This window comes from Miniopterus schreibersii, assembly GCF_964146895.1.
Source record: "Miniopterus schreibersii genome assembly, chromosome: 1".
Lineage (NCBI taxonomy): Eukaryota > Metazoa > Chordata > Mammalia > Chiroptera > Miniopteridae > Miniopterus > Miniopterus schreibersii.
The window spans coordinates 152,780,086-152,807,204 of record NC_138101.1 but is presented as its reverse complement, the minus strand read 5'-3'; the positions used below and the strand labels follow the sequence as shown (position 1 = coordinate 152,807,204).

Sequence of the window (27,119 nt, the reverse complement as noted above, 5' to 3'; positions counted from 1 at the left end):
GTTTTGCTTGACTTTTTATATATTATTTTATTTTAAAAAATTGTTTTAAGGAACTACCAAAATAATACAGAATTCTGCTCAGCAGATCACTAAGACTGCCTGGTGGGGAAGTCTGGATTGTGACTTTGTCATGGTATCAACCCAGGGGAGAGTTCTGGGTGGGTTATTCGTGGGTAGCCTAGTTCTGGTTCTTGCTCAGCTGCTCTCTTCCTGGGTCAAGTAACCAGCTTTCCTTGGTCTTCATTCCCTCATTTGTAGAAGGAGGGGAGGGGATAATATCTCCAAGTCTCGCTTTTGGCTCTAGCCTAGAGTTGCCAGTGGCCCTAGGATGTCTACAGGATGCCCAGTTTAATTTGGATCTCAGATAAACAAATATTTTTTGTAAGCATGTCCCTTGCAATAGACAATAATTTTGCATATGTGTGTATAGGTGTCCCAAATATTTCTTAGGACATACCTGTACTAAAAAAGTTATTTGCTAAATCTGGAAGCAGTTAATGGCTAGCAGCATGACTGCTTCAACAGGAGGCATATATTTTAGTTGCCAGTATGGTTTTCCCAACTCTGTTATAGTTTGGACACTCTAAAGCTTTAAATTATTTATGTTCCTAGACAACTTTTACTTAATTCAGTGTTTCCCATTTTTTTCCACATAATACCATAAATATTAAAAATGACTGCCTTTGTACACACATTGGGTGGAGGGTGTCAGTTTCTCTTAGCCCACGTATCAACTATTCACGATCCAGCCTGTGCCATGGCACACGGCTGGGAAGCTCTGATTTATTTAACTTATATCACAGGTTATAGGAAAGAAGCACAGAGAATTCTCTTGTTGAAATCCTGTTTCAGTGAAAATGAAAACACTAAGTATTCTGCAGATTCACTACAAAAAGATGTTCCTTCCTTCTGTAAGTTACATTCATCTGATAAAGATCCTTATATAAAGCATCAAGCTGTCACTAGTACTTTAAAAATCAATACTAAAATGCAGAAGATTATAATGATTTCATTGAGTATGGCTTTTTCTAGAAAGGAAAAATATTCACACACTTCATGTATTTTGAATGCCTAAAAATCATAGGGAGTCTAAGTATTACGGCACAAAGTCAGTTTTGGTCTTATTTGGTATGTACCTTAATTTCGATCTGTATTTAAATATATAATGTTAAAATAACATTTAAATTTAATATTATGCTTTTCTTTTATAGTTAGGTATAAATTGAATTTGTCTTTATATAAAATTAAACTGTATCAAAATCAACTTCATAATACACACTTTAATAATTACTAGATCTAGCCCAGCCGGTGGGGCTCGGTTGGTTGAGCCCTGTCCTGTGCACCAAAAGGTTGCCAGTTTGATTCCCCCTCAGGGCACATACCTGGGTGTCGGGTTCTATCCCTGGTCAGGGCATGTGTGGAAGGCAACCGCTTGATGTCTCTCTCTCTCTAAGCATGTCCTTGGGTGTGGATTTAAAAAATAATAATAATAAATACTAGATCTAAAATAATATTTTCCTTAAAATTGCTTTTCATTAAGAAATAACAAAATTATATATATACATATATGTGTGTGTGTATATATATATGAAAAGGATTTTTAAAGACTACATATTATTGAAGAATGGGACAAAAATCAATTGGATGGGAAAATTGATGAAACACCAGAGACTTATAGGCCACAACACACTTATCTGTGTTCCCGTAGCGCTGACACATGTCCAGAGCACTGTACTATGCTTCCTACGCTGTTACCTCCTATTAAAGCCACGACAGGAAAATTGGGGAAATATATATATAATAAATATGGGTTGAATAAACTCTTTTCTTTATGATTTTTAAGTTCTATATTCCAAAAGGGAGGGAATTGGTTAAGAGTATGAACTGTAAGTTGGGTTAGATTTAATGTGAGTTATTTAAGCCCTTTGAGCTTCAGTTTTCTCATCTATAACATGAAAATAACAACAATTCCTACCTCAGGGTATCATGAGGGTGAAATGAGAACATAGAGTGGTCTTTGGTAAATTACTAATATTTTAATTTTAGCTCCCATATATACTATGCAATTATATAACTAGGGAGTAATTCATTTACATAGATATCTACCTGTAGACCGTGAGCTTCTTGAAGGCCATCTGTCTTCTCACCCTGAGGATCCACTGTCATATCTGGGTAGGCTGTAGTCAAAACTTTGTGTAGAAATTAGTTGAGAGTCACTTAAGAGTGCAGTTTGTGCATGTGTGCGTTTATATAATTATTTCAATAGTTATACTGATTATATGATAAAATATTGATTATATAAATTACAAAATACAATTTATCGAAATCTAAAGTGTTGTACTTGGTACGGTGACTTTATGCACTGACTAGATCCAAATGAGGAAAATTATTTGACTTTTATAGTATAGTCTGTAACTTTATTCCTATCTGTGGGAGTGTTGTTTTTTTAAATGTCCATTTACCCCTGCCACCCCCATCAATGAAAGTGTTTATTTTAAATTGCCTTTAAATGGACCAGATTTAGAAATTATTTGAGGGTCTATAAACACATCCAGAGCATTGCACTATGTACTTACTATGTTACATATGTACTATTTACAGTCTTGCTTTAGACATTGCAAAATATTATTTAGGTGCTCATTTTAGGATACAATAATTATAAATTGAGGGCTGTAATAGAGCTTTGTAATCTTTTCCCAAAGACTTAGCAACCCATCTAGACACATAATTATTTGACATGGGACCGTATACTTCTGTCAGGGGCATAACTTATACCTGCTCATCACAGTTTCCCTCTAATTTAGAGACTATAAAATAGATTATTTTTCTTTTGAGATTTATTTTTGATTAGAGATTTCTGGGGAATTGTGTGGGGGTCTCAGAACACATGGATTTACTCTCTCCCTTATTGATAAGAAGGCACTAAGTTTCTGGGGTGACTTTTTAAATTTTGCTGCAAAACAAAAAGAGAGAGGGAGTCTTAAAAACATGACTTCTGAGATGTGCATGCTTTTGATCAATTACTTATTCTCACTGTACAGTTTGCTTAGTGTCTCAGAATCTCAAATGATCTTAATAGTTGTCTAGACCACACTTCTCATTGTCAGCTTTCTAATAAATTAGGGGGATTAGATTAATGATCCCCAAGGCCACTTCTTGCCCTGAATTCTAGATTATCTATACAAGGTATAATGATAGCATACTATGTATATTATACCTATATGATTTTATTTACATTATGAATTTATCCCCCATAAGAATACTGAGATGTAGGTGACAGTATCCTCATTTTTACTACGTATTACCTTTATAACCTAGAAATAAAAGTCATAAGTGGCAATAGCCGCCCTAGAAGCAGGTATCTGAATTCCAGGTCTGTTTCCACTACATTTAGCAATCTGGATTGTTCAGGATGAACTCTGGTTAAGATCTGATTTCTTGTGGCTTTGGCCTTGGTGCTTTTTTGTTCTCTCATTTGGATGTGTTAGGAATCCTATGACTATCAAGGGTTTTAATCTATGAAATGTTTTGACTTACTCCATTTTCTAAACTCCAAGTACCTTGTATTTTGTTAGGTTCTTAAACATTTGCAACTGTTTGCATGGGTGGAGGCTTCATTAGATGGGAATCTGTAGACTATAAAGTATATTTCCATTCATTTATTCAGCAAACAATTATTGAGTGCCTACCTATCCTAAACCCTCCCTGGGCCCTGAGAATATAGCAGTGGACAAATCACAAAGAAGTCCCTGTCTTCGAAGGAGAATTTAAAGCCTAGAGAATTTGAAATGAATTTAATATAATAAAAATAAAGCAAAAGTATAATGGTGAAGAAGCTTGCTGAGGGTAACCGTTGCTATTATTCCAAGGGTTAGGGGCCAGAACTGAAACAGTAGTAATCTACTGAATACCATTCTGTATTCTACATTGTATTCATGTTCTCATTTCATCCTCAATACCCTGGGCTAGGTATTGTTACTATTCTCATATTACAGATGAGAATACTGAAGCTCAAAGGCTTAAGTGACTCACATTTAATTTTAACCCAACTTTAAAGTTCATAACCTTAATCAGTGCCCTCCCTTTTGGAACACAGAGCTTAAAGATCATAAAGAAAACATTTTATTCAACACATTCATTATTTTCCTGTTCAAAGCACTGTGTTTCATTTCTCTTTGGACTGTAATGATTAAGAAATGATTCCCATCTTTCACAAAGGATATAAAAGGAAGGAGCATCAGGGTCAGTTTGGTTAAAAGAATATTTATCAAGTACCCACGAGGGGCCAGGCACTATGCACGCAAGGCCTGGTCTCTGTCCTTGCGGAATTGTATCAGTTCAGGAGGGAGACATCCTTGCAGAGCAGATACTTTTAAGGCAGATACTAGACCAGCATAATACAAAGTGACTGGTTGTTGGGTAGATGATGTTGCAATGATTCCAGTAAGAGAAGCTAATTTCCCAGAGTAATAGGGATATAAAGAACTCACCTCAGGAAGTAGTTATCTTTGGTATAATGTTAGTTAATCATTACAAATATATTAATTCTCTGGTAAATGTTCTCCAAATTTGTTTCTGTTACAATTCTCCTTAGCAGCCTAGACAAATTGCCTTGACTACAGTTTCCAACGTAAAGTTAAAAAGGAGACAGGCGAGTCCTTGACCATGAGCCAAGTACACATTGCCTGTAGACAAAAAGTGTCCAGTTTCCTCTGGAGCAGGGTGACCATGAACATTCACTTTTCTACCACTTCTTGATTCTGAGAAGCACACCTTAGCCAAGCCAGGAGTGGAGGTCAAAAGGCAGATACTTTTTGAGATGTGATTTTCGTTGTAGTACCAGAAGCTGAGGTGAAAAGACTGCTACAAGTTCGGAGTGGTGTTTTTTTAGTAGCAAAATGTTGAAACACACCCACGCCTGTCCTTCTCACTCCCAGCTTTGGGATCTTAACTTATATCACATTTATCTGATATTTATGGAATGCGCCATTCCCCAAAAGCAAATTCTTTCTGATTAGTGAAACTTATAAATTTAACTCTTTGTCTTAGAAATTGTTGAAACTACTACTTTCTGATTTTCTGCGATCTTAAAGTATGTTGGGCGTCTTTTCATCTTCTGTTCAGCCAGTGACATGATGAGCAGCAGTTATTTTGGGCTGAAATACAGTGGAGCCCTCAGAAGTGATAAAGGTTTGGGATGACTTGCCCATTCATCAAGAGCCCCGAGATTGCCAGATTTTGTGGCTCTAATGACAGGTTTTGTGGGGTTTTGGGTTTTGGGTTTTCTTTGCTGTGATTCACTTTTTTCCTGTGCTTGCTTTTGTTGGAAATCATTCTGTTCCTTTCTTTGCTTCTGTCTCCCTCCCTCTTTAATCTGCTGATTTGAATTAAAGTGAGCTATTATATGAGCTGTCATTTTACTTAGCGGAATTCATGTGGTCTGTCCTATGTGTTTTCATATATAAGACTGTACCTTCTAATTCCCCAAGATTACAACCAATCTAAAGTATTTGCTAAAATGTGTGTGTGTGTGTGTGTGTGTAGTTTTACGCCCACCCCCGCGAATTTTTAATGGTCACAGGTGTATTTGTGCTATGTAGTTCATATTCATTCAGTTCTAGTAATTTATATTTTTACAAAAGTTATTTCACTTCACCTTTCCAAATTGTGGGCATAATAGCCATTTATTGTAGTCCCACTGAAAATATTAATTTTAGTTACACTCATTTTCTCTTTATATTATTTTTGGTGTCTTTAATTCCTTCTTTATAAAACTTACCATAGATTTACTTATACCATTTCTCTTTTCAATGAATTCAGTTTTGTTTAGTAGATTTTTAAAAAAATTATCATTATATTAATATATAGTCTTGTCTGTTTTGTTTTCTCCATTCTTTGGATTTTCTCCACTCTTTCATAAAATATTTTATTTGGTTGTTTAGCTCATTAGTTTTCCATCTTAATATGTGCATTTAAGACTATAATTTTCTTTCTAATACAATATCTACATCAGGAAAATTTTATTATACAAGGTGTTCATTGTCTTTAGGTTCTTAATAATATCTAATCTTCATTATGTTTTCTTGGTGGCCTAAGGGATATTAATGTTTCCAAGAGGAAGCATTTTTTTAATTCTCACCTGAGGTTATGTTCATTGATTTGAGAGAGAGAGAAACATTGATCATCGGCTGCCTCTGGCCCACACCCTGACCAGGTATCGAGCCCGAAACCTAAGTATGTGCCCTGACCGGGAATCGAACCCACAACCTCTTGGTGTACGGGACGACACTCCAACCAACAGAGCCACCCGGCCAGGGCTAAAGAGGAAGCATTTTAAACGTGTTTGTATGTGTTGGAAGGTGGGTTTAGATTCACTTTGGTTAGATAATGTTGCCTATATGATATTAATCCTTTGGGATTTGTTGAGACTTTTTGTGGTCAGTTTTATAAATGTCATATGCATGACTTAATAGACTATATTTCTATTTAATATCTGTGTTCAGGAAAATATATATATATCTATATCTCCATGATAATATTATAAATGTAAATTATGTGTTCAAGTGTTTTTATCCTTATGTCTTTTTTATCTGCTTGATCTATTTATTACTGATTGAGATATGTAAAATCTCCCTCTTTAATGGTAAGCTTATCAACATTTCCTTGTAATTATGCAAGGTTATATTTCATGTATTTTGAGGCTCTGCTATTGGGTACCTAGAGATTGGGGACTATTATCCCTTTCTGGTGAATGATTTATTTAATCATTATATAATTATTATATAGTGACCCTTTTCCACCAATAATGTTTTTATCTTAAAGCCTATTTATTTTTCCAATATTATATCAGTTTGCTTTCATTACTATTTGCCTGGAATATCCTGTCCATTCCTATATTTTCAACCTGTCTGTGTTAATACTGTCAGAATTTTTGTAAATAGGTCATACTAAGTTATATTCTAATTAAGAATCCTTATCTGGTAAGATTAATTCATCTATTTATTGTAAACTCTGATAGTTCTGATGTGACTTTACTATTTGGTTTTGTGTTTTCTATTTTCCATGCTTTTTTGCCTTAAAATTTTTCTTCTTTTATTGGATTGATAACTTTTCTTTATTTCTGTATTCTACCATCCTACTGTTTGGAAGTCACACACTGTTTTTTCTTTTTTTTCTTTTAGCATCTTGTCGTATAACCTTACGTTAAGAAAATTTAAAGTTCGCCATTCTCTCTGCTCTCTTCCGGTGCATACAAGAACATTAGAATGATTTAACATAGGTTCCACATTGTCTTCTTTCATGGTCCGATCTAGAATTTTAGTTTATGGCTTAACCCCTAGTTATCCTCATCATTATTAATATTATTATTTCACAGATAATGCTGATGTAGACTTACTTGTGTGTTTACTGATTTTCTTGCTCACCACTGCATTTTTTATTCCATGTTCTTTCTTTTTGATGTAATATATTTTTCATAAAGTGCATCCCTTTATAATTTTTTCAGCAAGGTTTCTAAATGTTGTATTCTCTGAGGCCTTATTTGTTGGAAAATGTCTTTATATTGCCATTGCTTTGAGTGATAGCAAAGTATAAAAACCTAGGTTGACATTCATCTCCCTCCAGCATTTTGCAGGTAATATTCCAGTAGCTTCTGGTGGTTCTTTCGCTGTGGAGAAATCTGCTTTAAGCATACCTGCTGTTTTGCTGTGTTTTATTTTTTGTTTTGTTTTGTTTTTAGGTCATTTCATTTCTTCCATGCTTTGCCTTTGGTATACTACAGTTTCATCCATCATTTCCATTTTAAGCCTCCCGAATGCTTACTGGATTCTGGAATCAAAAATTTCATGTCTTTGAAATATCCTGGGAAATGGTAGACCAATTAATTTTTTAATAACATATTTTTAAAATAATTTCAAACTTACAGATGAGTAGTAAATATAGCACGCAAAACTATTTTCATGAAAACTATTTGACAAGAAGTTGCCAATCTGTTCCCCCATCTTTTCAGAATGCTTTAGTGTATGTAGAACAAGAGTATTATCCCTTGCAAGCGTAATAAATCCTTTAAAATTAGGAAGTTAATATTCATATGTTACTTCCTTAGTAATATATCCAAGTTTTCCCAGTTATCCCAGTGAGTCTCTTATAGCAAAATAATCCGTTCTAGAACCATGTGTTGGTCTTCGTGGTGATGCCTCCCCAGTCTCCTTTAGTTGGAACAGTTCCTTAGACTTTCTTCGACTTTCATGACCTTGACACATTTGAAGATTACAGACCAGTTATTTTGTAGAGAGTCCTTCCATTTGTGCTTTTTGTCATGATGAGATTCAGGTCCTGCAAGCATCTTTGGTAGGAATTTTATCAGTTGGCACATGAATTTGTTTTTGTCCCATCACTGAAGTTGTTTACTTTTCATCACTTGATTAAGGTGGTGTCTGCCAGGCTTTTCCTATATGTGGCATTATTTCTCCATGTTTGAAGTGGACAAGGTTCTAGTTGGGATTATAATGTTATTGAAGCCAGAATTCAGAACTCTTTGGTTAGCTCAGTACTGTGATTAATATGTGTGGTCCTGACACACTGAATTGCAAAGCTGAGAGTATTTCCTATAGAAATCTTGTTTAATGGTGCTTAGGTACTGCAGTAGGAATAGTGCAGCTCTGCGATAGGTTATATACACTTGAGTACTGGCTTAAGAAGTGAACCATGGGAAATTAGGCACTAAATTCCAAAGAACTGAACTACAATTAAAATTTTGAAGGCAATCGGTTTGTGGGTTAAGCACTGCTTATATTGAATTTATGTTCATGGTGTCAATGCATATTCAAGGTTATGTGCCTGTATGTTTATCTGTGTATAACTGAACATTCTAAATAACATATACCACAATTTAAAAATTTTTATATTGGTACTTAACCCTTGTTATGCTTTAGTACCAGAAGTCCTGCAGGACAGAAGGTCTTCATTTTCTTAACTTTCTCAAGACAAATGGGGAAAGTAAGTTTGGTACCTTCTTCCTCTCTTATCTTTGACATTTTTGAGATAAAATGTATATTACTAGTTCATAGGAGAAAACTTACTAATTTATTCTGAGGATTTAAAGCATTAGTCATTGCCAAATTATTTATATTTCTGAAAAGAATGCCTATTTGAGGGGAAACTTGTAACTCGATGTTTCATGAAATGTAATGTGAATATCACTAACTGATTTTTCAGATCATTTTGGGTTGTACACAGGTTAAACTGAGGTGACATTTCTGGAGAGAGAGAGTCTGCAAAGTTATCTTTAAATTATGTTGTGTAGACAGCTCAATTCTTGAGAGGCCTAGCTGGGCTTTGAAGAGGTCAGAATTACCCAGAGTCAGAGCTGGGTGTGGAGTGGATGGACTGTTTCTGTTCTTCTCTTTGTCAGTATCGGTAATCAAAAATTGGAGTAAAAGTCATTCATCTTGGGCAGATTAACATTTCAGTGTCTCATGACTACCTTCCCCTCTAATTGATGGCTCTGGTAGAACATGTTCAGATTTGTGTCATTATGAATGAGTTTTCACCTCAACTAAGTAACAAATGTCTGAACTTCACTATTAAAAAGTAAATCTTTTCCATAAAATCAATATTTCCCATTTCTGTCATATTCATGTTTCATCTATACTACTTTAATAATAATTTTTATTTGACTCATTTGTATTTGGTATCTTAGCGATATGATCAACTTCCCCAAATCTAAGAATAATTACTGGGCACACGTCTTCCCTTCTCTGTGTTTCCAGGATTCTCTCAACATGAGGTCCTCCCTGCAGGCAGTCGCACTTTGGGAAAAGAAGGCCCCTTCCCACAGCATCACCGCCATCATGATCACTGATGACCAGCAGACGATTGTTACTGGAAGTCAGGAGGGTCAGCTCTGCCTCTGGAGTCTCTCACCTGAACTAAAGGTTAGTGAAAACCATTATATCAGAATAGAACATTCACAAAATAAGAGAGCTTGCTTCAATCCGCAATGCCAGTGGAAGGTTTGCGTGATCGTTAGGGAGATGCTTACTGGCATCATAAATTGGTTTTACTTCTGGACTTGGAGAGAATGAAGTGTTACATGGTGGATCAAGATCATACTGGAAAATTATATCACGGATATTGCTAATCTTAAGTCCCGGTGTTATCACCCTCTAAGCTATGCTGAGTTTTACTATTTTATATCCTGAATTATGTGTTTAAGTAACTGAACTACAGACATGTGCATATAATTCTAAAAATTATGGCTCAATTAATCTAAACAAAGGGCACCCTTGAAAACCACTGTTAACTAAATGAGTAATATCTTAATTATCTGGGCGTTTCTGTCAGTTGGCCTTTTTGCTATTCTTTTAGTCTCCACTTGCCTGTGATTTTTTACAGATCGTATCACAAAGCCCTAAATCCAATTTACTATTGTCGTCCTCCGATTTCAGAACCTGACCCCTACTAAGATTTGGCTCATTGATTAGCAATTAATAGTCCCTGTCCCAAGTCATAAACATTTAACATATTGGAATAGATATTTGCTTGGCGCTAGCAGCCTGTGGATCCAATTTGAACATTTAAACTAATGATGTACTTAAAGTATACTGCCCTCATTAAGAAGCCTTTTAAAGATCAAAGACTATGTTTAGCCTTTAAAGTTTGTCACTTTAAAACCTAAATTAACAATTAATTGTAATTCTATTTTATAGTGTGATTAGTTAACATCTCCCATCACTGAGCAGTTTCATTACAGGACTGCATAGCCCGGCAGCTCAGCTCAGTATTTATGAACATTCCTGAAAGAAGGAGCTGGTATTATTTCAACAGTTGAGCTTTGAAAATGATGGCCCTCCCATCTATTATCTCTTATAATTTAAACTCAGACCCCTAAAGGGCTAAACATGTCTTGCTATTCTTTTTAATGTTGAAGTGTAGTGTTTTGTGGCTTGAATAGTTGTCTTATAATATGTAGGTTGCTATAGCTTAAGAAATTTTGAATCCTCACTCCTGTATCTTTTTAGGTATGTTCCTGGTATTTATTCAACATGCATTTATTGAGTGGATATTATAAGTTAGGCAGTATGTTGAGCTCAAACATGAATGAGAGGACCAGGTGCTGGCTGCCCAGAGGTTGTAGTAGAGGAAGAACGCAGGCTAACTCTGTGTAGTTGTTATAATACAAGGTGTTCTAAGTAGGGAGTGGTCTACACTGTATTTTCAGTGGGAGATGTTATGTCATGCTTTTCTTAGGAGCAAGTCTTTTGCTTGGAGTTAGAACAGTGGTTCTTGCCTGCCTCCTGCAACCTCCAAGAGATACTTGATAATGTCCGCATACACTTTTTGGTTGTTACAACTGGTGGAAGGGAGGAATTGCTACTGGCATCGAGTGGAGAGAGGCCAGGGATGCTGTAAACATCCTATAGGGCACATGACAGCCCCTCACAGTAAAGAATTATACCATCCAAGATTTCCAATAGTGTCAATATTGAGAAATCCATGGTTATAGATCTGATGTAGGAATGGGAATCTGATCGGCTGGGGTGGAGGAAACAAGGAGAACCATTAAGGGATCAGATCAGCTTTGTGTTTTAGAAATTTATTGTGGGACGAGGTAAAAAAGTCAATAGCTTGAATAAGGTGCTGACTGGTACGAATGTGAGATTTTCCACATGAGAGTTCTTCCTAACATTTTCTATGGCTAACCATAGGGCCCGAAGGATGAACATCTCTTATTTTTCTCATGAATCTCACCCTTACATTCGAATGAATCAACTGTTAGCAGGAACACTCTAGGCTTTTCAGAAATCAAGGGCATTTTTGAGTTCTCAACAAATCCTCTTGCTATCTGTAAGGTAGTCACGTGAGTGGTCCATCATTGATATTTTAATACTCAGTAGTTTACTTCAATTTTTCTTTGGGAAAAAAAATTAAGGCATAATTTGAGCAGGGGAAAAATAAGGGAGTCCTTGAGGACATGGGAGATTGTAAGAAAGGACATAAATATGTGGGTGACCAAGTGGCTGTAGGACAGCTTGAAGCCAAAGAGCAAATCAGGAGTAGGACAGCAGCTGTGGGAGAAGGAAGTTGCAGGGGGTGGAGCGTAAAAATGATCTGGGAGACATTTATTTTCTCTTTGTACTAAATTTGGAAATTGCCTTCCCCTCTCCAAAAGGATTTAGGTAAGAAAATACATTGGGTTCTAGGGTCTTAAACACTCATTTGCCCCTATATAAAGTGGAAAAACAAATCCAAGTGCACTTACTTGTGCAGTCATTAGACAAGTTACACAGATGTGTGTTTTCTGTTGTTGTTTTTGTTCTAGGCATAGATCCCTCCTTCAAGTTTCTCAGAGTCTAATGTAGGAGAAAGATGTTAGTGGGAAATTATAAAGCAGTAGGATACTTTCTGTTTCTGTGAATATGAGTGTATATATCATATAAGTGAAATCATACAGTATTTATCCTTTTGTGACTGGCTTATTTCACTTAGCATAGTATCCTCAAGTTTCATCCATGTTGAAGCATATGTCAGAATGCCCTTCCCGTTTGAAGCTGAAAAATACTCCATTGTCTGTATAGATCACATTTTGTTTACCCATTCATCCATCAGTAGACACTTGGGTTGCTTCCACCTTTTGACTAACGTGAATAATGCTGCTGTGAGTCTGGGTGTACAAATATCTGTTCGAGATGCTGCCTTCGCTTCTTTGGGGTGTATATCCAGGAGTAGGATTTCTGGATCAGATGGTAGTTCTATTTTAAATGTGTTGAGGAATTGCCAAACTGGTTTTCATAGCAGTTTACATTTTATACTCCCCACCGGCAGCGTGCAAGGGTTACAGTTCCTCAACACTTGTTATATTCTGTTTTGTTTGTTTTATAATAGCCGTCCTGATCAGTGGGGAGTGTTATCTCATTGTGGTTTTGAAAAGAAAAGCTTTCTAAGGGTGATGGTTGAACTGAGTACTACAGATGCACAGGATTTGAACAGGAAAAGAAGGCAGGAGCAAAATGCAGGCAGAGTAAGTATGTGTAAAAACCATGAATATTTTGCTTTCAGGGAACTGGTAAAAGTAGTTGAGTAGGCCTGGAACACAGAGGGTAAGTTAAAGGTGACAGGCACATCTGTAAGGGATGGAGCAGACTCAGTTTGGAATTGGACATGCTGAGGAGTTTAGATTTTTTTTTTTTTAACTAGCAAGAGCTAACACTACATGTTAATTAAAAATGGTGCTATGCAGGGATTTGAGGATGTTTTATGCAAGAGACATAATTCTATGTTATTACCGTTGTGATTTAGAATATCACTGGGTATTAATGTGAAGGGCATATTGAAGGGAGGGGGAGGTGAGTAAGGGACAGGGATTACGGGGAGCAGGCTTCTACAGTACTTCAGTCAAGTGGGTTTTTGAGCATGAACCACATCAGTGATTATGGGAAAGAAGAGGAGATGAAACCTGGAAAACTGTTAAGAAGAGGCAATAGACAGAACTGAGCAAAAGTTGGATGTGGGATAGAGGAGCAGGAATAGTCAAGAATACCTTTCAGATTTGGGGTTTGGGTATGGGTGGGATTGTGGGATAAAGGTATTGTGTACCTGTATATGAAATAGAGGGGTTAGGGAGTAGGAATAGGGCGGGAAAGAAGGTGATTTAAGTTCTGGACATCTTGTAGTATCCAAATATTCATCAAAAGATTAGGTACATATCTCAGTCTTTCCCTGTCTATGGGTGGTAGGATGTCAGGGTACGGGGGAGCTGGAGACTAAGTCTCCCTGTCTTGAGCTTCTCACATGCCTAGATTATGCTTGTTGCTTCCAGGTCAGGGTCTGGCTTCCAAAGATCTCTAGTTTCCCTGGAACTTTTGTCTCCTATTGAGGAGCTTCTCCAAGTCCCATGTTAGAACTTTCTTCTTATTTTGATTTTTTAAATATGTTTTTATTGATTTTAGAGAAAGAGAAAGAAAGAGGGAGAGAGAGAGAGAGAGAGAAACACTGATGAAGAAACATCGATCAGCTATGTCCTGCATGCCTCCTACTGGGGATTGATCCTGAAACCCGGGCATGTGCCCTGACTGGGAATTGAACAGGTGACCTCTCACTACATGGGATGACACTCAACCAACTGAGCCACACCGGCCAGGGCCCTAGGAACTTTCCAACTTGGGTTTGCTGGTATTGACTGCTGGTATTCATCATACCTTTAAGCATAAAAAGAGACGGGTTGAACATCCTCTCATTATATTCCCTTAGTAGTGGGATGTTCTATTTTCTTTCTGTTTAATGCTCATAAGGAAACAAAACAATGACAAATGAAAAATACGTTGTGTAGAAAGAGACGGTAGAAATACTTGGGTCAAGATCTAGCTCATCTCTACCAACTCTGTATTATTGGACAAATGACTTCTATTCTTTGAACCTCAATTTCCTCACCTTTGAAATGATTAAACGCTGTTCATAGTTGCACCAGTGCCTGTAATGTGGTAGATGCTGGTCAACTTGTGTGTTATTTTTCCTTTCTCATTTGTGCCATTGGAAGTAGCTGGGGTAGGGGTGGGGGGACAGTGCTTCATAGAGGGAGAACCAATGAATAGCAGATCCTCTGACTTTCATCAGGACAGTGACTAGGTGTGATTGTAGAGTTGTTTTATTATTATTCACAGCAGTTCTAACATATGATAAAATTAGGAAACTAGTGAATTGTCATAGCTTACTCACCTACATGTGGGGATTTAGTAACAGAATGAGGACTTTATATGAAAAGCCATTGCTTATTTTGGCCATAGTGGATTTTCTCTGGAGGAGGGACTGTCCCTTATGTGCCCCAATTCATTGTTTAATTTGGTCTTCAATATGTTGGAAATGGGGTTAAATTCCTAGGGGTGTGAATTTCCAAGTGTGGTGATGGGCAAACATGTTGTTCTGAGATGGAACCTTCAGAATTTCCCAGGAATGAGGTAAAGAGTCAGACGTTGGGTTGTAAGTGATTCTAATCAACCACAAAACCCTACTTGTAGCACTTGAAATTTAGTCTGATAACAGACTTTTTAAAGAAATATTTCTGGCTATGATAGACATAAGATGAGGGCAGAGAACAATTATGCTATGAAATAATTTGTTCTCATTGATATGGTTGGGTTATCATCTACATACATCCATGTTTGCATAGTTCAGAAAAAACACACATCATGAATATTAATTCATTTGGAAATTAAATTTTATTACTCACGAGACAAGTTTTATTAACCACACATTTTCTAGTTATTCAAATTAAAATTTTAGTCCTCTTTCTCCATTTTAGAGGATCTTGCATGTTTTCCATTTTATAGTTTGATTTTTACAATCAAGTTTTACGAAATAATGAGGAATAGACTTCTTTCTAATAATGGAAGGATTAGTCCTTAGGGCCATATTTTTAAATTCACAATTGGAGAAAAACACTGCCTATTTAAATAATAGCTTAGTTGCAATTTTATTTTTAAAGAGAAAAATTAAGTATTTCAAAGACAGAAAGTCAAATAAGGTATTATAATGGTTACAAAAAAGGTAATCTTTTGTTTGTATTTTGTAAACTCATTTCTGAGTTCTGAAGTTAGCATATTAATATTCCAATATCATTTGAGGCACATTTTGCGCATAATAAGCGTCAGCACTGACTTATTTGTTTTCCAAACCTAGACGTCGTAAAACCGGTCTGGCAACCTTTTAGGTTTCATGATGGATACAAAACCAAAAACAAACCAAAAAAAAAAAAAAATTGAACAAACAGCTCTTTTATTTAGAAGTATATTGTTCTATGGATTTTGATATACCACATTTCCGTTTTCCTGAATTATGTGCAGCAAAAACATAATACAACAGGATTTCCTTAGCAGAATTATGGATATAAATGTAATGTCGTGTTTACATTTTTAATTAAAAAGCTTACAGCTCTTTAAAAGCTTACCCTCATCGTTTTCAGATTTCAGCCAAAGAACTTCTGTTTGGTCATTCAGCTTCAGTAACTTGTCTGGCAAGAGCGAGAGACTTCTCTAAACAGCCCTATGTCGTTAGTGCTGATGAAAATGGGTAGGTATGATGCATTTCCATTTCCTCTCTATTTTTAAAAACTGATGGGGTAGAGAATTCTAGGGCTGAAGGATTCCTTAGTGATTAACATGTTCCTTTTAGACATAGAAACATTTAGATTTTTGAAAGGTTAAGTAATTTGTGTGATGGTCCCAAGGAATGTAATCAGTATATTTGAACATCCCAGTGTGTGTATCTGGCTTTTTGGCAGTCTCACTGTGTAAAGGATAGTGGCAAATGCCACCTATTGTAGAATTGAAAATGGAAAAGTCTCAGACTGTGTCTTTTTTCATGTAGCAACTCACTTTGAGCTCTTAAGCAGAACCATGCAAGCCTCCGTAGTTTTGTGAAACAATTCAATAGTTACAATCCTCATGCTGTACACTTGTCTGAAATCATTATAAAACGAACAAAGGAGAGAGGATTCAGTTGTAAGTGGAATGGGGGGATAGAGAAGGGAAAGGAACATGGACAGTGATGTGGGTTCTGTTTCATGGAAGTGAGATTTTTTTCAACGAAATACGACTTGGCTGTAGGAAAAAGCCCCACTGATGGAAGAGCTATGAGGAACTAGACTCCACTGATAAGCTCTTTGCCAAAGTATACTCAAGAATGCAAAAGTGAATTAGCAGGAATTTGTGAATGAGGGATTGGGTTACTGGTTGAGACAAGAACCCCTCCTTTTTTGTTTTTTAATCCAAGGAGAAATTACACGGCTATAAATTCTGAGAATCAAAAGCATGAAGAATCAATTGTTCAACTTGGAGAAACTAAATAGTTTATAACAAAACGTCTAGTGGAACTGATATCAAAGAAGTACTTATTCCCATAGCTTATATCAAAGAAGTACCTATTCCCATAATTGTTAAACTTACCTCGAATTTTGAATAAGGCTAAAGTGAAATGTCTTAGTACATTGTTTTTTAACAAATGCCTATAGCTTTCGTACAATAGGGCTGCCACAAAGCCTGCTACAACTGCTGAAATATTTATTTCCGCTCTAGAGAATTGGAGGTGGGGCTGATATTTTTTCCGAGACTACTTGGAGAATTGAGAAAAATAAAAGCTAAGTGAGAAATAGATCTGGAATATAACTGAGTTTCAGATTGAGGTTTTTGCGCATATTGGTCTAGCTGCAAAAAAGAATCTAGGGTTAATGGACATATTTTTGATGATTGATGAATTCAGCTGTATGAATCCTATAACTATGATTGTTGTTGTTTTTAAATATGTCTTTATTGATTTCAGAGAGAGGGAGGGAGAGGGGGAGAGAGAGAGAGAGAGAGAGAGAAACATCAATGATGAGAGTCATTGATCGGCTGCCTCCTGCACGCCTCCCCCTGGAGATCAAGCCTGCAACCCGGGCCTGTGCCCTGACTAGGTATTGAACCGCGATCTCCTGGATCATAAACCATGCTCAACCGCTGAGCCACGCCGGCCAGGCAACTATGATTGTTTAACAGCCAAGGAGTCTGGTTTGGTCTTCCTTTTCCAATATGACTTGACTTTTCTAGAACTCTGTTCCTTTATTCTTCTTGTCCTGAATCAATAATGTATTTCTTAGGGCTACTGCCTACTTAACATATTCTAATATAATCTAATTTAATCCTTGGAAATAATTAAAATTACTAGGCTTGGCCTATTATTTCCTAAACAACAGTGATTTTTTTTTTTTAAGTTTTCAGAAGTCCGAGGAAGTGGCTGGGGGTTTAGCCTTTCTGCCTCCAAGATGGTCAGAGGGGACATAAAATTGCCCCATGACTTACTTTTTCACTTTTTTCCAAAGTATTACATGTATAGGCATAAATCCTAAGATTAGGGAATCCCAGTGAATTCTAGGATACATGAAAGGAAATAAACAATTGGAGATCTGATGATGAAACAACAGAATGCCGAAAAAGAAAAAAAAGAGAGAGAGAAGATCCTGAAATTAGTCCGTGAGAAAAACATTATTTACAAAGGAAAGTTAATTAAACTGAGAGCTGACTTCACAATAGTAAAATGAAACTAGACAACAGTGAAATATCTTCAAGAAGTTGAGCAAAAATATCTATCAACTTAGAAGTATATCTCTAGCAAAAATATCTTCAAAACAAGAGGGCAAAGTAGTAACATTTAAGTCAAATACTAATAAAACTTTCAAATCACTGCTAGCAGACCCTCTATATGTAACAACATTCTAAATTATGTTCTTCAGTAAGAGCAACGATTTCAGAAGGAAAATCTTAGTTGGGAGAAGGAATATTGAACAAAACACAGTGAATATTTTTAAAATGCAAATAAACACAGACTATAAGACACAATAATATTTATATACACTCCTCACCGCACCCCATCCCCACACAATCCTAACTGACAATTGCACATAACAGTGTAAGGATCAGATTCCACGTGTTCTGGTGTTTTAGAGGTGGGTAAAGATGTTGATTAATTTTAGACTTTAAGCTAGAGGTACATGGTGACATTTCCAGGGTAGCTGCTAAAAGAACAGACAAATAAAAATAAAAGAAATAGAATATATAACTTCCAACTTTAAAAAAAGAAAAAACAATGTTGTTTAATACAAAGAAGACACAAATAAATGGGACAAGTAGAAAGCACAAAATAAGATAGTTGAAATAACTCAGAATGACAGAACAGCAATCTAAATTATGTAAAGGGCCTAAGCCTTTCAGTTAAGTTACAAAGATTGGCAGAAAAATAAAAATACAAAAACAGCATAAGAACATGGAAAAGTTAAAAGGAAGTGGATGGAAAAAGATTTATCAGATGCATACTAACCAAAATAAGGTTGATATAGCTATATTAATATTTTATATGAACAAATATACATAGTTAATAAAACTTTAAGGCAAAAAGTCTTGACATTGATTAAGAGGGTTTTAGGTTATTAGTAAAACTTTTAAGCAACAGCAAGAGATGAGACTAAAGAGATAAGCAGACATCCAGTCTAGAGGCTTGTTGGACAGTGTTCCTCAAGCAGGAGTTTGCATCAGATTACCTGCAGAGCTGGTTTAAATAAAATTTCTGGGCCCCAGTCCTGCAGGAAAGGGTTCAGTAGGTCTGGGCTGAGGTTCAAAAGCTTGCATTTTCTAACACCGTCCTGGACAATGCTGGAATGTTCCAGGACAGTGCTCATGCTGCTGGTTCAGAGAACATATTTGGAGTAGAGAGTTTAGAAACATTAATCACTGGGCTGGGTCCCAGATATCAGTATTTTTGAAAAATTCCCCAGTAATTCTAATTTATAGCAAGAGTTTAGAACCACTAGTTTGGAGATAAACTTACCTAAAAACAGGTTAACTGACCAGGAGCTTTTCAAAATTCTGCATGCCAGGATCCCAACACAGAGCCATGGAATTGAAATCTCTGAGGGTATTTTTTTAAATATTCCCAGGAGATTGTTGATAGACAGTTAGAATTGAGAGCCATGCTGATAAAGTCAAATTCCTTATAGAGATAAAAATTTTATATTGATGATTGCTTAAGATTTTTTTTTTTTTTTACTTTTGATGTGTTTCATCTTTGAAATACATTATTTCAGTTTCTGCCATTCTCTCAGTCTCATTTTTCAGATACACAAACACACACCCGTTATTGAGTTGCATGCCTCAAGTTATTTTTGGAATAAGGTTGGATATTAACACAGAGAGAAAAAAAAAACATGAATATTTTCTTTCTAGAACATGGTTTCTCAACCTTAGTACTAAGGACATTTGGACTGCTGGAGAATTCTTTGTTATGGGGACCATCTTATGCGTGATAGGATAGTTAGCAGCATCCTGTTCTTTCTCCACTAGATGCCAGTAGTGTGTTCCTAAACTGTGACAACCCAAAATATCTCTAAACATTGTCAAATATCCTTTGTGGGGCAAAAATCACCCCAGGTTGAGAATCACCAATTTGAAGATTGAGTCCCAGTGTTTGGTTAGAAAGCAAAAAAGAGCCTGCAAATCACAAAAAAGCAATGAACAATGTCAGTCCACATCTTGATGCTTGATAGCAGTGTCTCCCTTAAAACCACTAAACTTTCATTTAGTCCATGAAAGATTTTGCTTATGTTTTAAACTGTCAAAATGGAAGAATATTACCGAACAATTCTGAAACAGCCATTCAGATTTTGTGAATAGAAATCATAGAGATTCAAACTGCCTTACACCAGATGCATTTTACAGCTATATTTCACAATTGTGTCTATCTCTTTGTAACATATGTGTAACCAAGTAAGAGTTTTCTAAACAATGAGAATTTTAAAATATTAAGTGGCAAGGATGATTTCAGGATTTCAGAAGCAAAGAAATAAACCCCATTCATGATAGGCCACGTGTGGCCTCTTGGTGGCACTGTTTATTTTTACAAAAGCGCTACCTCGGCTCCACAAGATGCCGCACTTGATGCGTTATGCTTTTCAGAATATGTAGTTTAAGTTCAGTGAAATCAACCATTTTCGGAGGATGCAGTTTCCATGGAAAGACTGTTGTATTGTCACTTCAAAAGGCTGCAACGGCTGTATCCCCACAATCTGTTATAGGTCAGGCTGGCACTAAGGTAAGGTGTGTAGGCTGGCGACAGGGTGTAATTACCCAAACAAAAAGACACAGATACAGCATGTCATCCCTGCTAATGACCACGACATTTTCTTGCCCAGTAATCTGTAACAAAGAGCCACATAAACGATCAGGCCCCATTTAAGTGCAGCGCTAAAGAAAAACTTGGTGGCACAAAAATTATTCCGACCAATTGAGTGGAAATGACAGAGAATAATATGAAGTTGTCTCTGCTAGGGAGATGTGTGTTTGGAATGTCACCAACGGGCTGTGCGTGGAGAAGGCCACACTTCCTTACAGGCACACTGCAATCTGCGTAAGTAACGACAGTCGCTTCCTTCGGAACATAGCTGGGCTCTGCTACTCCTTTAGGGCATCAGTAGGCAAACATTTGAAGAAATGTTTTTTGGGGATATTCTTTCCTTGAATGTTTTATTTTGTCATTGGAATATAATATGGCCAGGTATCATCTTTTATTTTGGCATTTTTCTTCCCCCAAAATTATCATTCAGCCAATTTTTTTCTGACTCTTTTATTTCTGTATCTTTCAGCAGAGATACATTTGAAAGACAATTTCCTTATTTTTTCTTTAGGTATGCTCATAACACACACACACACACACACATATACACAAACACAGAAAGTTTCCCTTTTGATGATGTGCTTGCTGTTTTATAAAGCGAAAAAAAGAGTTTTTTCCCCCTTGTTTCCAATTTTAATCTTTTTTGGGGTGGATAGATTCTTATTTTCTGAATTTGTTATCCATGAAGAGAGCAAGAGGCATAGTCATAACCCTGTAATCATTTAAAGCAGGTTTTGGCTTTTAGGAGATTACTCCCAGCGTATATGTAAGGCACCTGCATGATCCTAGTGGCGCTGACAGTTTTTGTATTCACTCATTGCTTTCAGCATTGATGACCTGCATTGCAACACGCACAAACTCTCTTCTGGGACCTGAACCCCATGTAGTGAGAGAGCTTCATGGGTAGACTATATTACTCGATCTTTAATACAAGCCATTCTCAAAACTTACTCAGCACCAGAGATCCTCAAATGCCCTTCACTCTTATTTCTTCTTAACGTGTAGCAAGCTGGGTTTTGTTGTTGTTGTTTTAATTTTACACAGTACTCCAGAAATAATATACTTGTGAGCTTCCCATGATTTGGAATAAGATTCCTCCTTCACAGAAGATACCCCCTTTCTCTGCAGAAATTATGAAATACAAATGAGATTCAAGTGCAAAATCAACCCTTTAGAAGTATGGAATAACTTCACTAAAAGAAGTTTTAGTTGCTCTTCAGTCTAATACCTTGATTGAATAGATGATACAATATAAATCCAGAGAAGTTCCCACCACAGCCAAAATTCTGTTAATTTAAAAAGAATTAAATTTTTGCTTGAATTCCATTTGCATAGTATTACCACTGCTCCTTCCGGATGATAGGAGAAGGCTGGCTTCTATGCTGTGGAGAATACCGAGACATTCTTATACTTGACGCCAAAACCTTGGGTCTTGTTCACACTTTCACGTCATCCGAGTCCCCTGACTGGATCAACTGCATGTGCATCGTTCACTCCATGAGAATTCAAGGTAACACTTCGGTAACACCCAACACTAAGAGATTGCATATAAAAATACCGCTCTTGAACCATTTGTTAAGTTATTGGGCAAGAGTTTAGAATGCTTCTTTATGCTTGCCGGCTGGCGGGGACAGCTCCCTAAGCCAGATCAAGAAAAACTGGGAGCACCCAGGCCAGTGGTTCAAGTTGTCGGAAGGTCAGCAAGAGGTTAAGATGATGTGGAGAGAGGAGAACCTGCATTTCTACAGCCCAGTTTTGCTTGGCGCATTTTTAAAGGTGACAGAATGGGTTTCTTGTGGATTAGCAGGACTCTTGGAGCTTTTGTCCTGCTGTATCTCCCAGCTGTACTAGTGAAGGGATGTTGTTTCTGTAAAGAGTGACTACAGAGGAAGAGGAGGCTGGCTCCATAGCGATGTCTGGAATGGAAGGTATAATATTGCCAACATCGTGGTGTTTATGTGGTTCTGCTTTTAGTGCCGCTCTCCTTTTACATGGGGTCACTTTGAAATTTTAAAACAAATTTAAAACCTGATCTAAAATGTTTACTTAGAAAAACCACAAAGCTGAATATTTTCCATCTGCATAGCCCTGCATAATCCTTAAATGACTACGAAATGACCTTTACATCAGGCAGTCATTGCAGCGGTCAGCTCTTATGCAACCCCTTGTTGTTTTTGCAGAAGATGCTCTCGTGGTGGTATCAGTCGCTGGTGAGCTCAAAGTGTGGGATCTCTCTGCATCTATCAACAGCATTCAGGTTGGCTTGCGAAGCTCCTTTTCCTTAATATTTATGGAAATTTTTAAAATCACGGGAATAGTAGATGCTTATTTTTAGAAGTTTAGATAATATAGAAGAGTATACTTTTATCCTGTGTACTTTTTTCACCCTTTCTGCTTCCAGTGCCAGGGGTAAGCATTGGTAACAGTTGAATTGTGTCCTTCCATTCTTTTCAACATGCCCATACAAGTGTTTTTATCTACACACACACACACACACACACACACACACACACACACACACACACACACTCTGATTGCATTTTAATGAAAATAAAAATTGTGGAAGAATAGCTTTCTGTCTCTTACAGCAGAAGACCCTCCTCTGGGTGTGTGTGAGCGGTGGCAGCGGTGACTATGAACAGCTGGGGGTCACATACCCTGGGAGTCCAGTACATTCCCCTGCTCCCTGGCTTTAGGCTACAACTTGAGGTGATGGACTGAAGAACCAGTCATAGTATGTGTTGTGCTTTCTGGTGAAGAAATTGTTTTGGCTGCCCCATGGAGCTCTGAGCTCTCCTTAGGAACATTTTGGATAAAGGAGCTTAGGACTTGTGTTGGCATACTGAGCCCAAGAAACACACCCCCAGCCTTTTCGGAAACTGATTGAGAATATAGTGTTCTGTACATTCTATGCTGGCCACTCTTCTATCTTTTCAAAGCACTTTGCGTACTTTTCCATTATAGCAATTAAGATACTGCAGGGTTTTTAAAACATTATTTCCCCTTTTTTTGGGGGGTGGGGGTGGGCTTGTCTTTCTGCCACATCTGAATGTCCGTAACTTTTTCTTAACATTCTCAGCATGTCCCCCACAGAATGTTTGTTGAATGAGTTTACATAATGAATCCTTGACTCCAAGTAGGTTTCCTGCTCATTTGTCCTTTCAGTATAACTTCTTGGTTCAGAAAATGAAAGAGGAAACAGGAGTACTTTTCATTTTATAATAATGGTGTGATCTACTTCGGGTGTTCAGAGAAGCAAATCTTCTGATACAGTCACATATAAATTACCTCGAACTAGTACTAAAATGTTTTCATTCCTTTTGAAGGAAAAGCAAGATGTCTATGAAAAGGAATCCAAATTTCTTGACTCCCTGAACTGCCGGACAATACGATTTTGCACATATACAGAGAGACTTCTATTGGTGGTATTTTCTAAATGTTGGAAGGTATTATAAAATAAAATTACAAATACCAATGATATACAAATGTAATTTAAAACATTTTTTCTTGTTCAGTGCAACAGTTATAAGAAAATGATTTAAAATGTGATGCAAACTTTTTATATTATTACCAGAACATGGATGACCTGTCTTTTACGACCGACTTTATTAGTTCAGCTGTTTTGCTTCTCAGGAGATTATTTTTGTAATAGTAAATGCTTGTGTTATTAATAAAGATCCATATTAATAATGAGCATTTAACTCTAGATTATTTAACTCTAGATTAATTCTTGCCCCTTAGAATTAAAAAGAAAACTAATACTTTTCACCTACATAAATTGGTCTTACTTATAGAGGTTTTTTTTCCTTCTTTTTACACTTTGTCACTACATTTGTTTCTTCGGGAATGTACTTTTCTTTCTTATAAATATATTCACTGATGTCTCCAAGAAGATAAAAAAAAAAAAAGGAAAGAAAAAGTTAAGTGACTATCACTTGATAGCATCCTTTTGCCTTCAATGTTTCATATACTGGGCTCAGTTAAAAACACTCTATTGTCTTATTTATATTTTGATATATTTTGAAACAAAAATGCTAAATATATGGTCTAATAGGATTTCTACTATTTAAACTTTCTGTGTAATAAATTTCCAAATTTTAAAGTTGGACTATCCATATGGAAAGAATAAAATTATATAGAAATTTTGGGATCTCTGGTTTCTGTGCTTAATGGACACATTAGCTGAATAAAGTTTTTCTACTGAAACCTACCTTAGGATAAATCAATAAAAATGCATACTAGTAGGATACCTTGATACATGAGTACAGTGTGGGCTATCATTAATACTTAATATGTTGTTGCATTAACACTGTCATCTCAATAGTCTTGATGAGCACAATTCATCTTTCATCTCATTGGCAGATTAGATTGGAAGCTTTTGTTAATGTGCATCATTCATTTTGTGCTATAGGTTTATGATTATTGTGATTTTTCCCTTCTGCGGACTGAAGTCAGTAGAAGCGGGCAGTTCTTTGCTGGTGGAGAGGTGCTTGCTGCTCACAGAATCATCATCTGGACAGAAGATGGTCACAGTTACATCTATCAGCTGCTGAACAGGTGGGCTCAGATGGGAGCGGCATACAAAACATTCAAGTTGGAAATGAACTTTGGGAGGTTTATTATGGAAAAATCCCTGCATGCTGCCCATGATCAAAAACCAGAACAAAACAACTTTGGCACTGGAAGATTTACTCTGGGCTTGGTAGGCTTCGGCCTTTGTATAAAACAGCAGGGGATGAAGGAATGAGATTAACCATGTATAACTTGTACAGCTGGTGCTGGGTTTTCAAAAAGTCACTTGTAATTATTAACCCAACAATTTCTAACTAGAGTTTAGAAACTTGAATGGTACCATCCGGCTTTTGAAAGTGGGAAGGAAAAAAAACCCCACACGAATAAAAAGAATCCCAAAGTTCTAAACTTTGCTTTTTATTTAATTTTTTGCCACACAGTGGGCTTTCTAAAAGCATATACCCTGCTGATGGAAGAGTGCTTAAAGAGAGCATTTATCCTCACTTACTGTGCTCCACTTCTGTGCAGGAAAATAAGGTAATGCAAGAAAAGAGGGGCTGCTCGGTGCTGTTTCACTCTGTTTCTCACATAAGTGTTGCTTTGTCTGTAACAGAGTCAGGCTTGAAAAAACTGAATTAAAGAATCACATCAAGTTGATAATGGGAAAATCAGATCTAACTGTTAATGGCTACTAAAGAGAAAACTTTGCCTTTAAAAAATCTTTTTTTTCCGAAGTCTAATTAAAAAATACATATTTATTTTAGAAAGATTGTAAATGTTTAGAAAAAGAAGGAATTAAGATTCCAACTCCACCGCCATAAATATTCACTGTAAGTTTTTTTGTGATATGTATTTACATATTTAGTTGGAAAAAATTTTTAATATTTGAAAAGTTGCAAAATTAGTAAAATCACCACTCATATGCCTTTTACCTAGATCCACCAGTTGTCAAAGTTTTGCCATATTTATTTTCTCTCTCTCGCATACACACACACACACGCGCGCAGTTTTCAATGACTCTTTTGATAGATGGTTTGATGCAAGATTAACATTTTGATGTATCTACTCCAAATTTTGAACTTTATCAAATGGTTTATATTCTGATTTTTTTTTTTTTTTAATATTGAGATAATTTCCTCATGTATTTAGCTCTTCTGAATAAATTTTCTTGTTAAAACAAATATGATTTCCTAACAGAAAATTGAGGATATAATTGTGAGCTTTGTTGGCTGAATTATATCTTTGATACTCTATGAAGCCTGAAAATTTAAGCAGTTATTTTATTATAATAGTATTAGACAAAGTGATTGTGCTTTTTTGTTTGTTTTGTTTTTTTTACCTATTGGACTTACTTATCAGTTAATTATTTAAAAGGTATTTCATGGAGAGTGGAGGAGTTTTGAATTACTGATGTGCCAACCAAGGGAGCATGCTAATTGTTACAGAGTGATGGTTTGCTTAATTAGACAATATAACTGTCGGAAAGCCTACAGTTCGGTGAGGTTTTGTTGCAAAAAGTTGGTTAAGAAGCTGTCAGCCAAAAATTAGAACTCCTGGTACCACTGGGGTGTAGGCCTTTTATTTATGAATCAAAAGTAGTTTTTGTTTGTGTTTTTCTAATCACTTAATCATTTTGATCCCTTGCCCATAGTCTCTATATACAAGTCCACCCAAAGAACATCTACACTGCACGGAGGTCATGGGGAGATTCTAGCCTCATTCACCAGTGAAATCATATACTTCTGAGCACTGGTGCCCAATGTTCATACTCTGCCTCAGCAGAATTATAACTGTCAACACATAACATTGATATAAACTATACTAGACAATATATATTTATGTATATTAAAGTCATAGAATAATACATATTTTAATGATTTATGAACTCATTTTTATTTTTCTTTGTGGCCACT

The 27,119-nt window shown here is 36.4% G+C and overlaps 1 protein-coding gene across 1 annotated transcript in view; it reads left to right on the top strand.

Annotated features, from left to right (window-relative positions):
* Positions 1-27,119, top strand: part of WDR72 (WD repeat domain 72) — a 197,279-nt gene that overhangs the window by 12,152 nt on the left and 158,008 nt on the right. Inside the window, exons 2-9 of the mRNA XM_081136486.1 lie at positions 9,771-9,935; positions 15,959-16,065; positions 20,850-20,928; positions 22,030-22,204; positions 22,875-22,951; positions 24,021-24,140; positions 25,106-25,251; positions 25,647-25,743. Of these exons, the coding sequence (XP_080992612.1) occupies positions 9,783-9,935; positions 15,959-16,065; positions 20,850-20,928; positions 22,030-22,204; positions 22,875-22,951; positions 24,021-24,140; positions 25,106-25,251; positions 25,647-25,743 (954 nt within the window). The 5' untranslated portion in view covers positions 9,771-9,782. The remainder of the gene's footprint in view (positions 1-9,770; positions 9,936-15,958; positions 16,066-20,849; positions 20,929-22,029; positions 22,205-22,874; positions 22,952-24,020; positions 24,141-25,105; positions 25,252-25,646; positions 25,744-27,119) is intronic.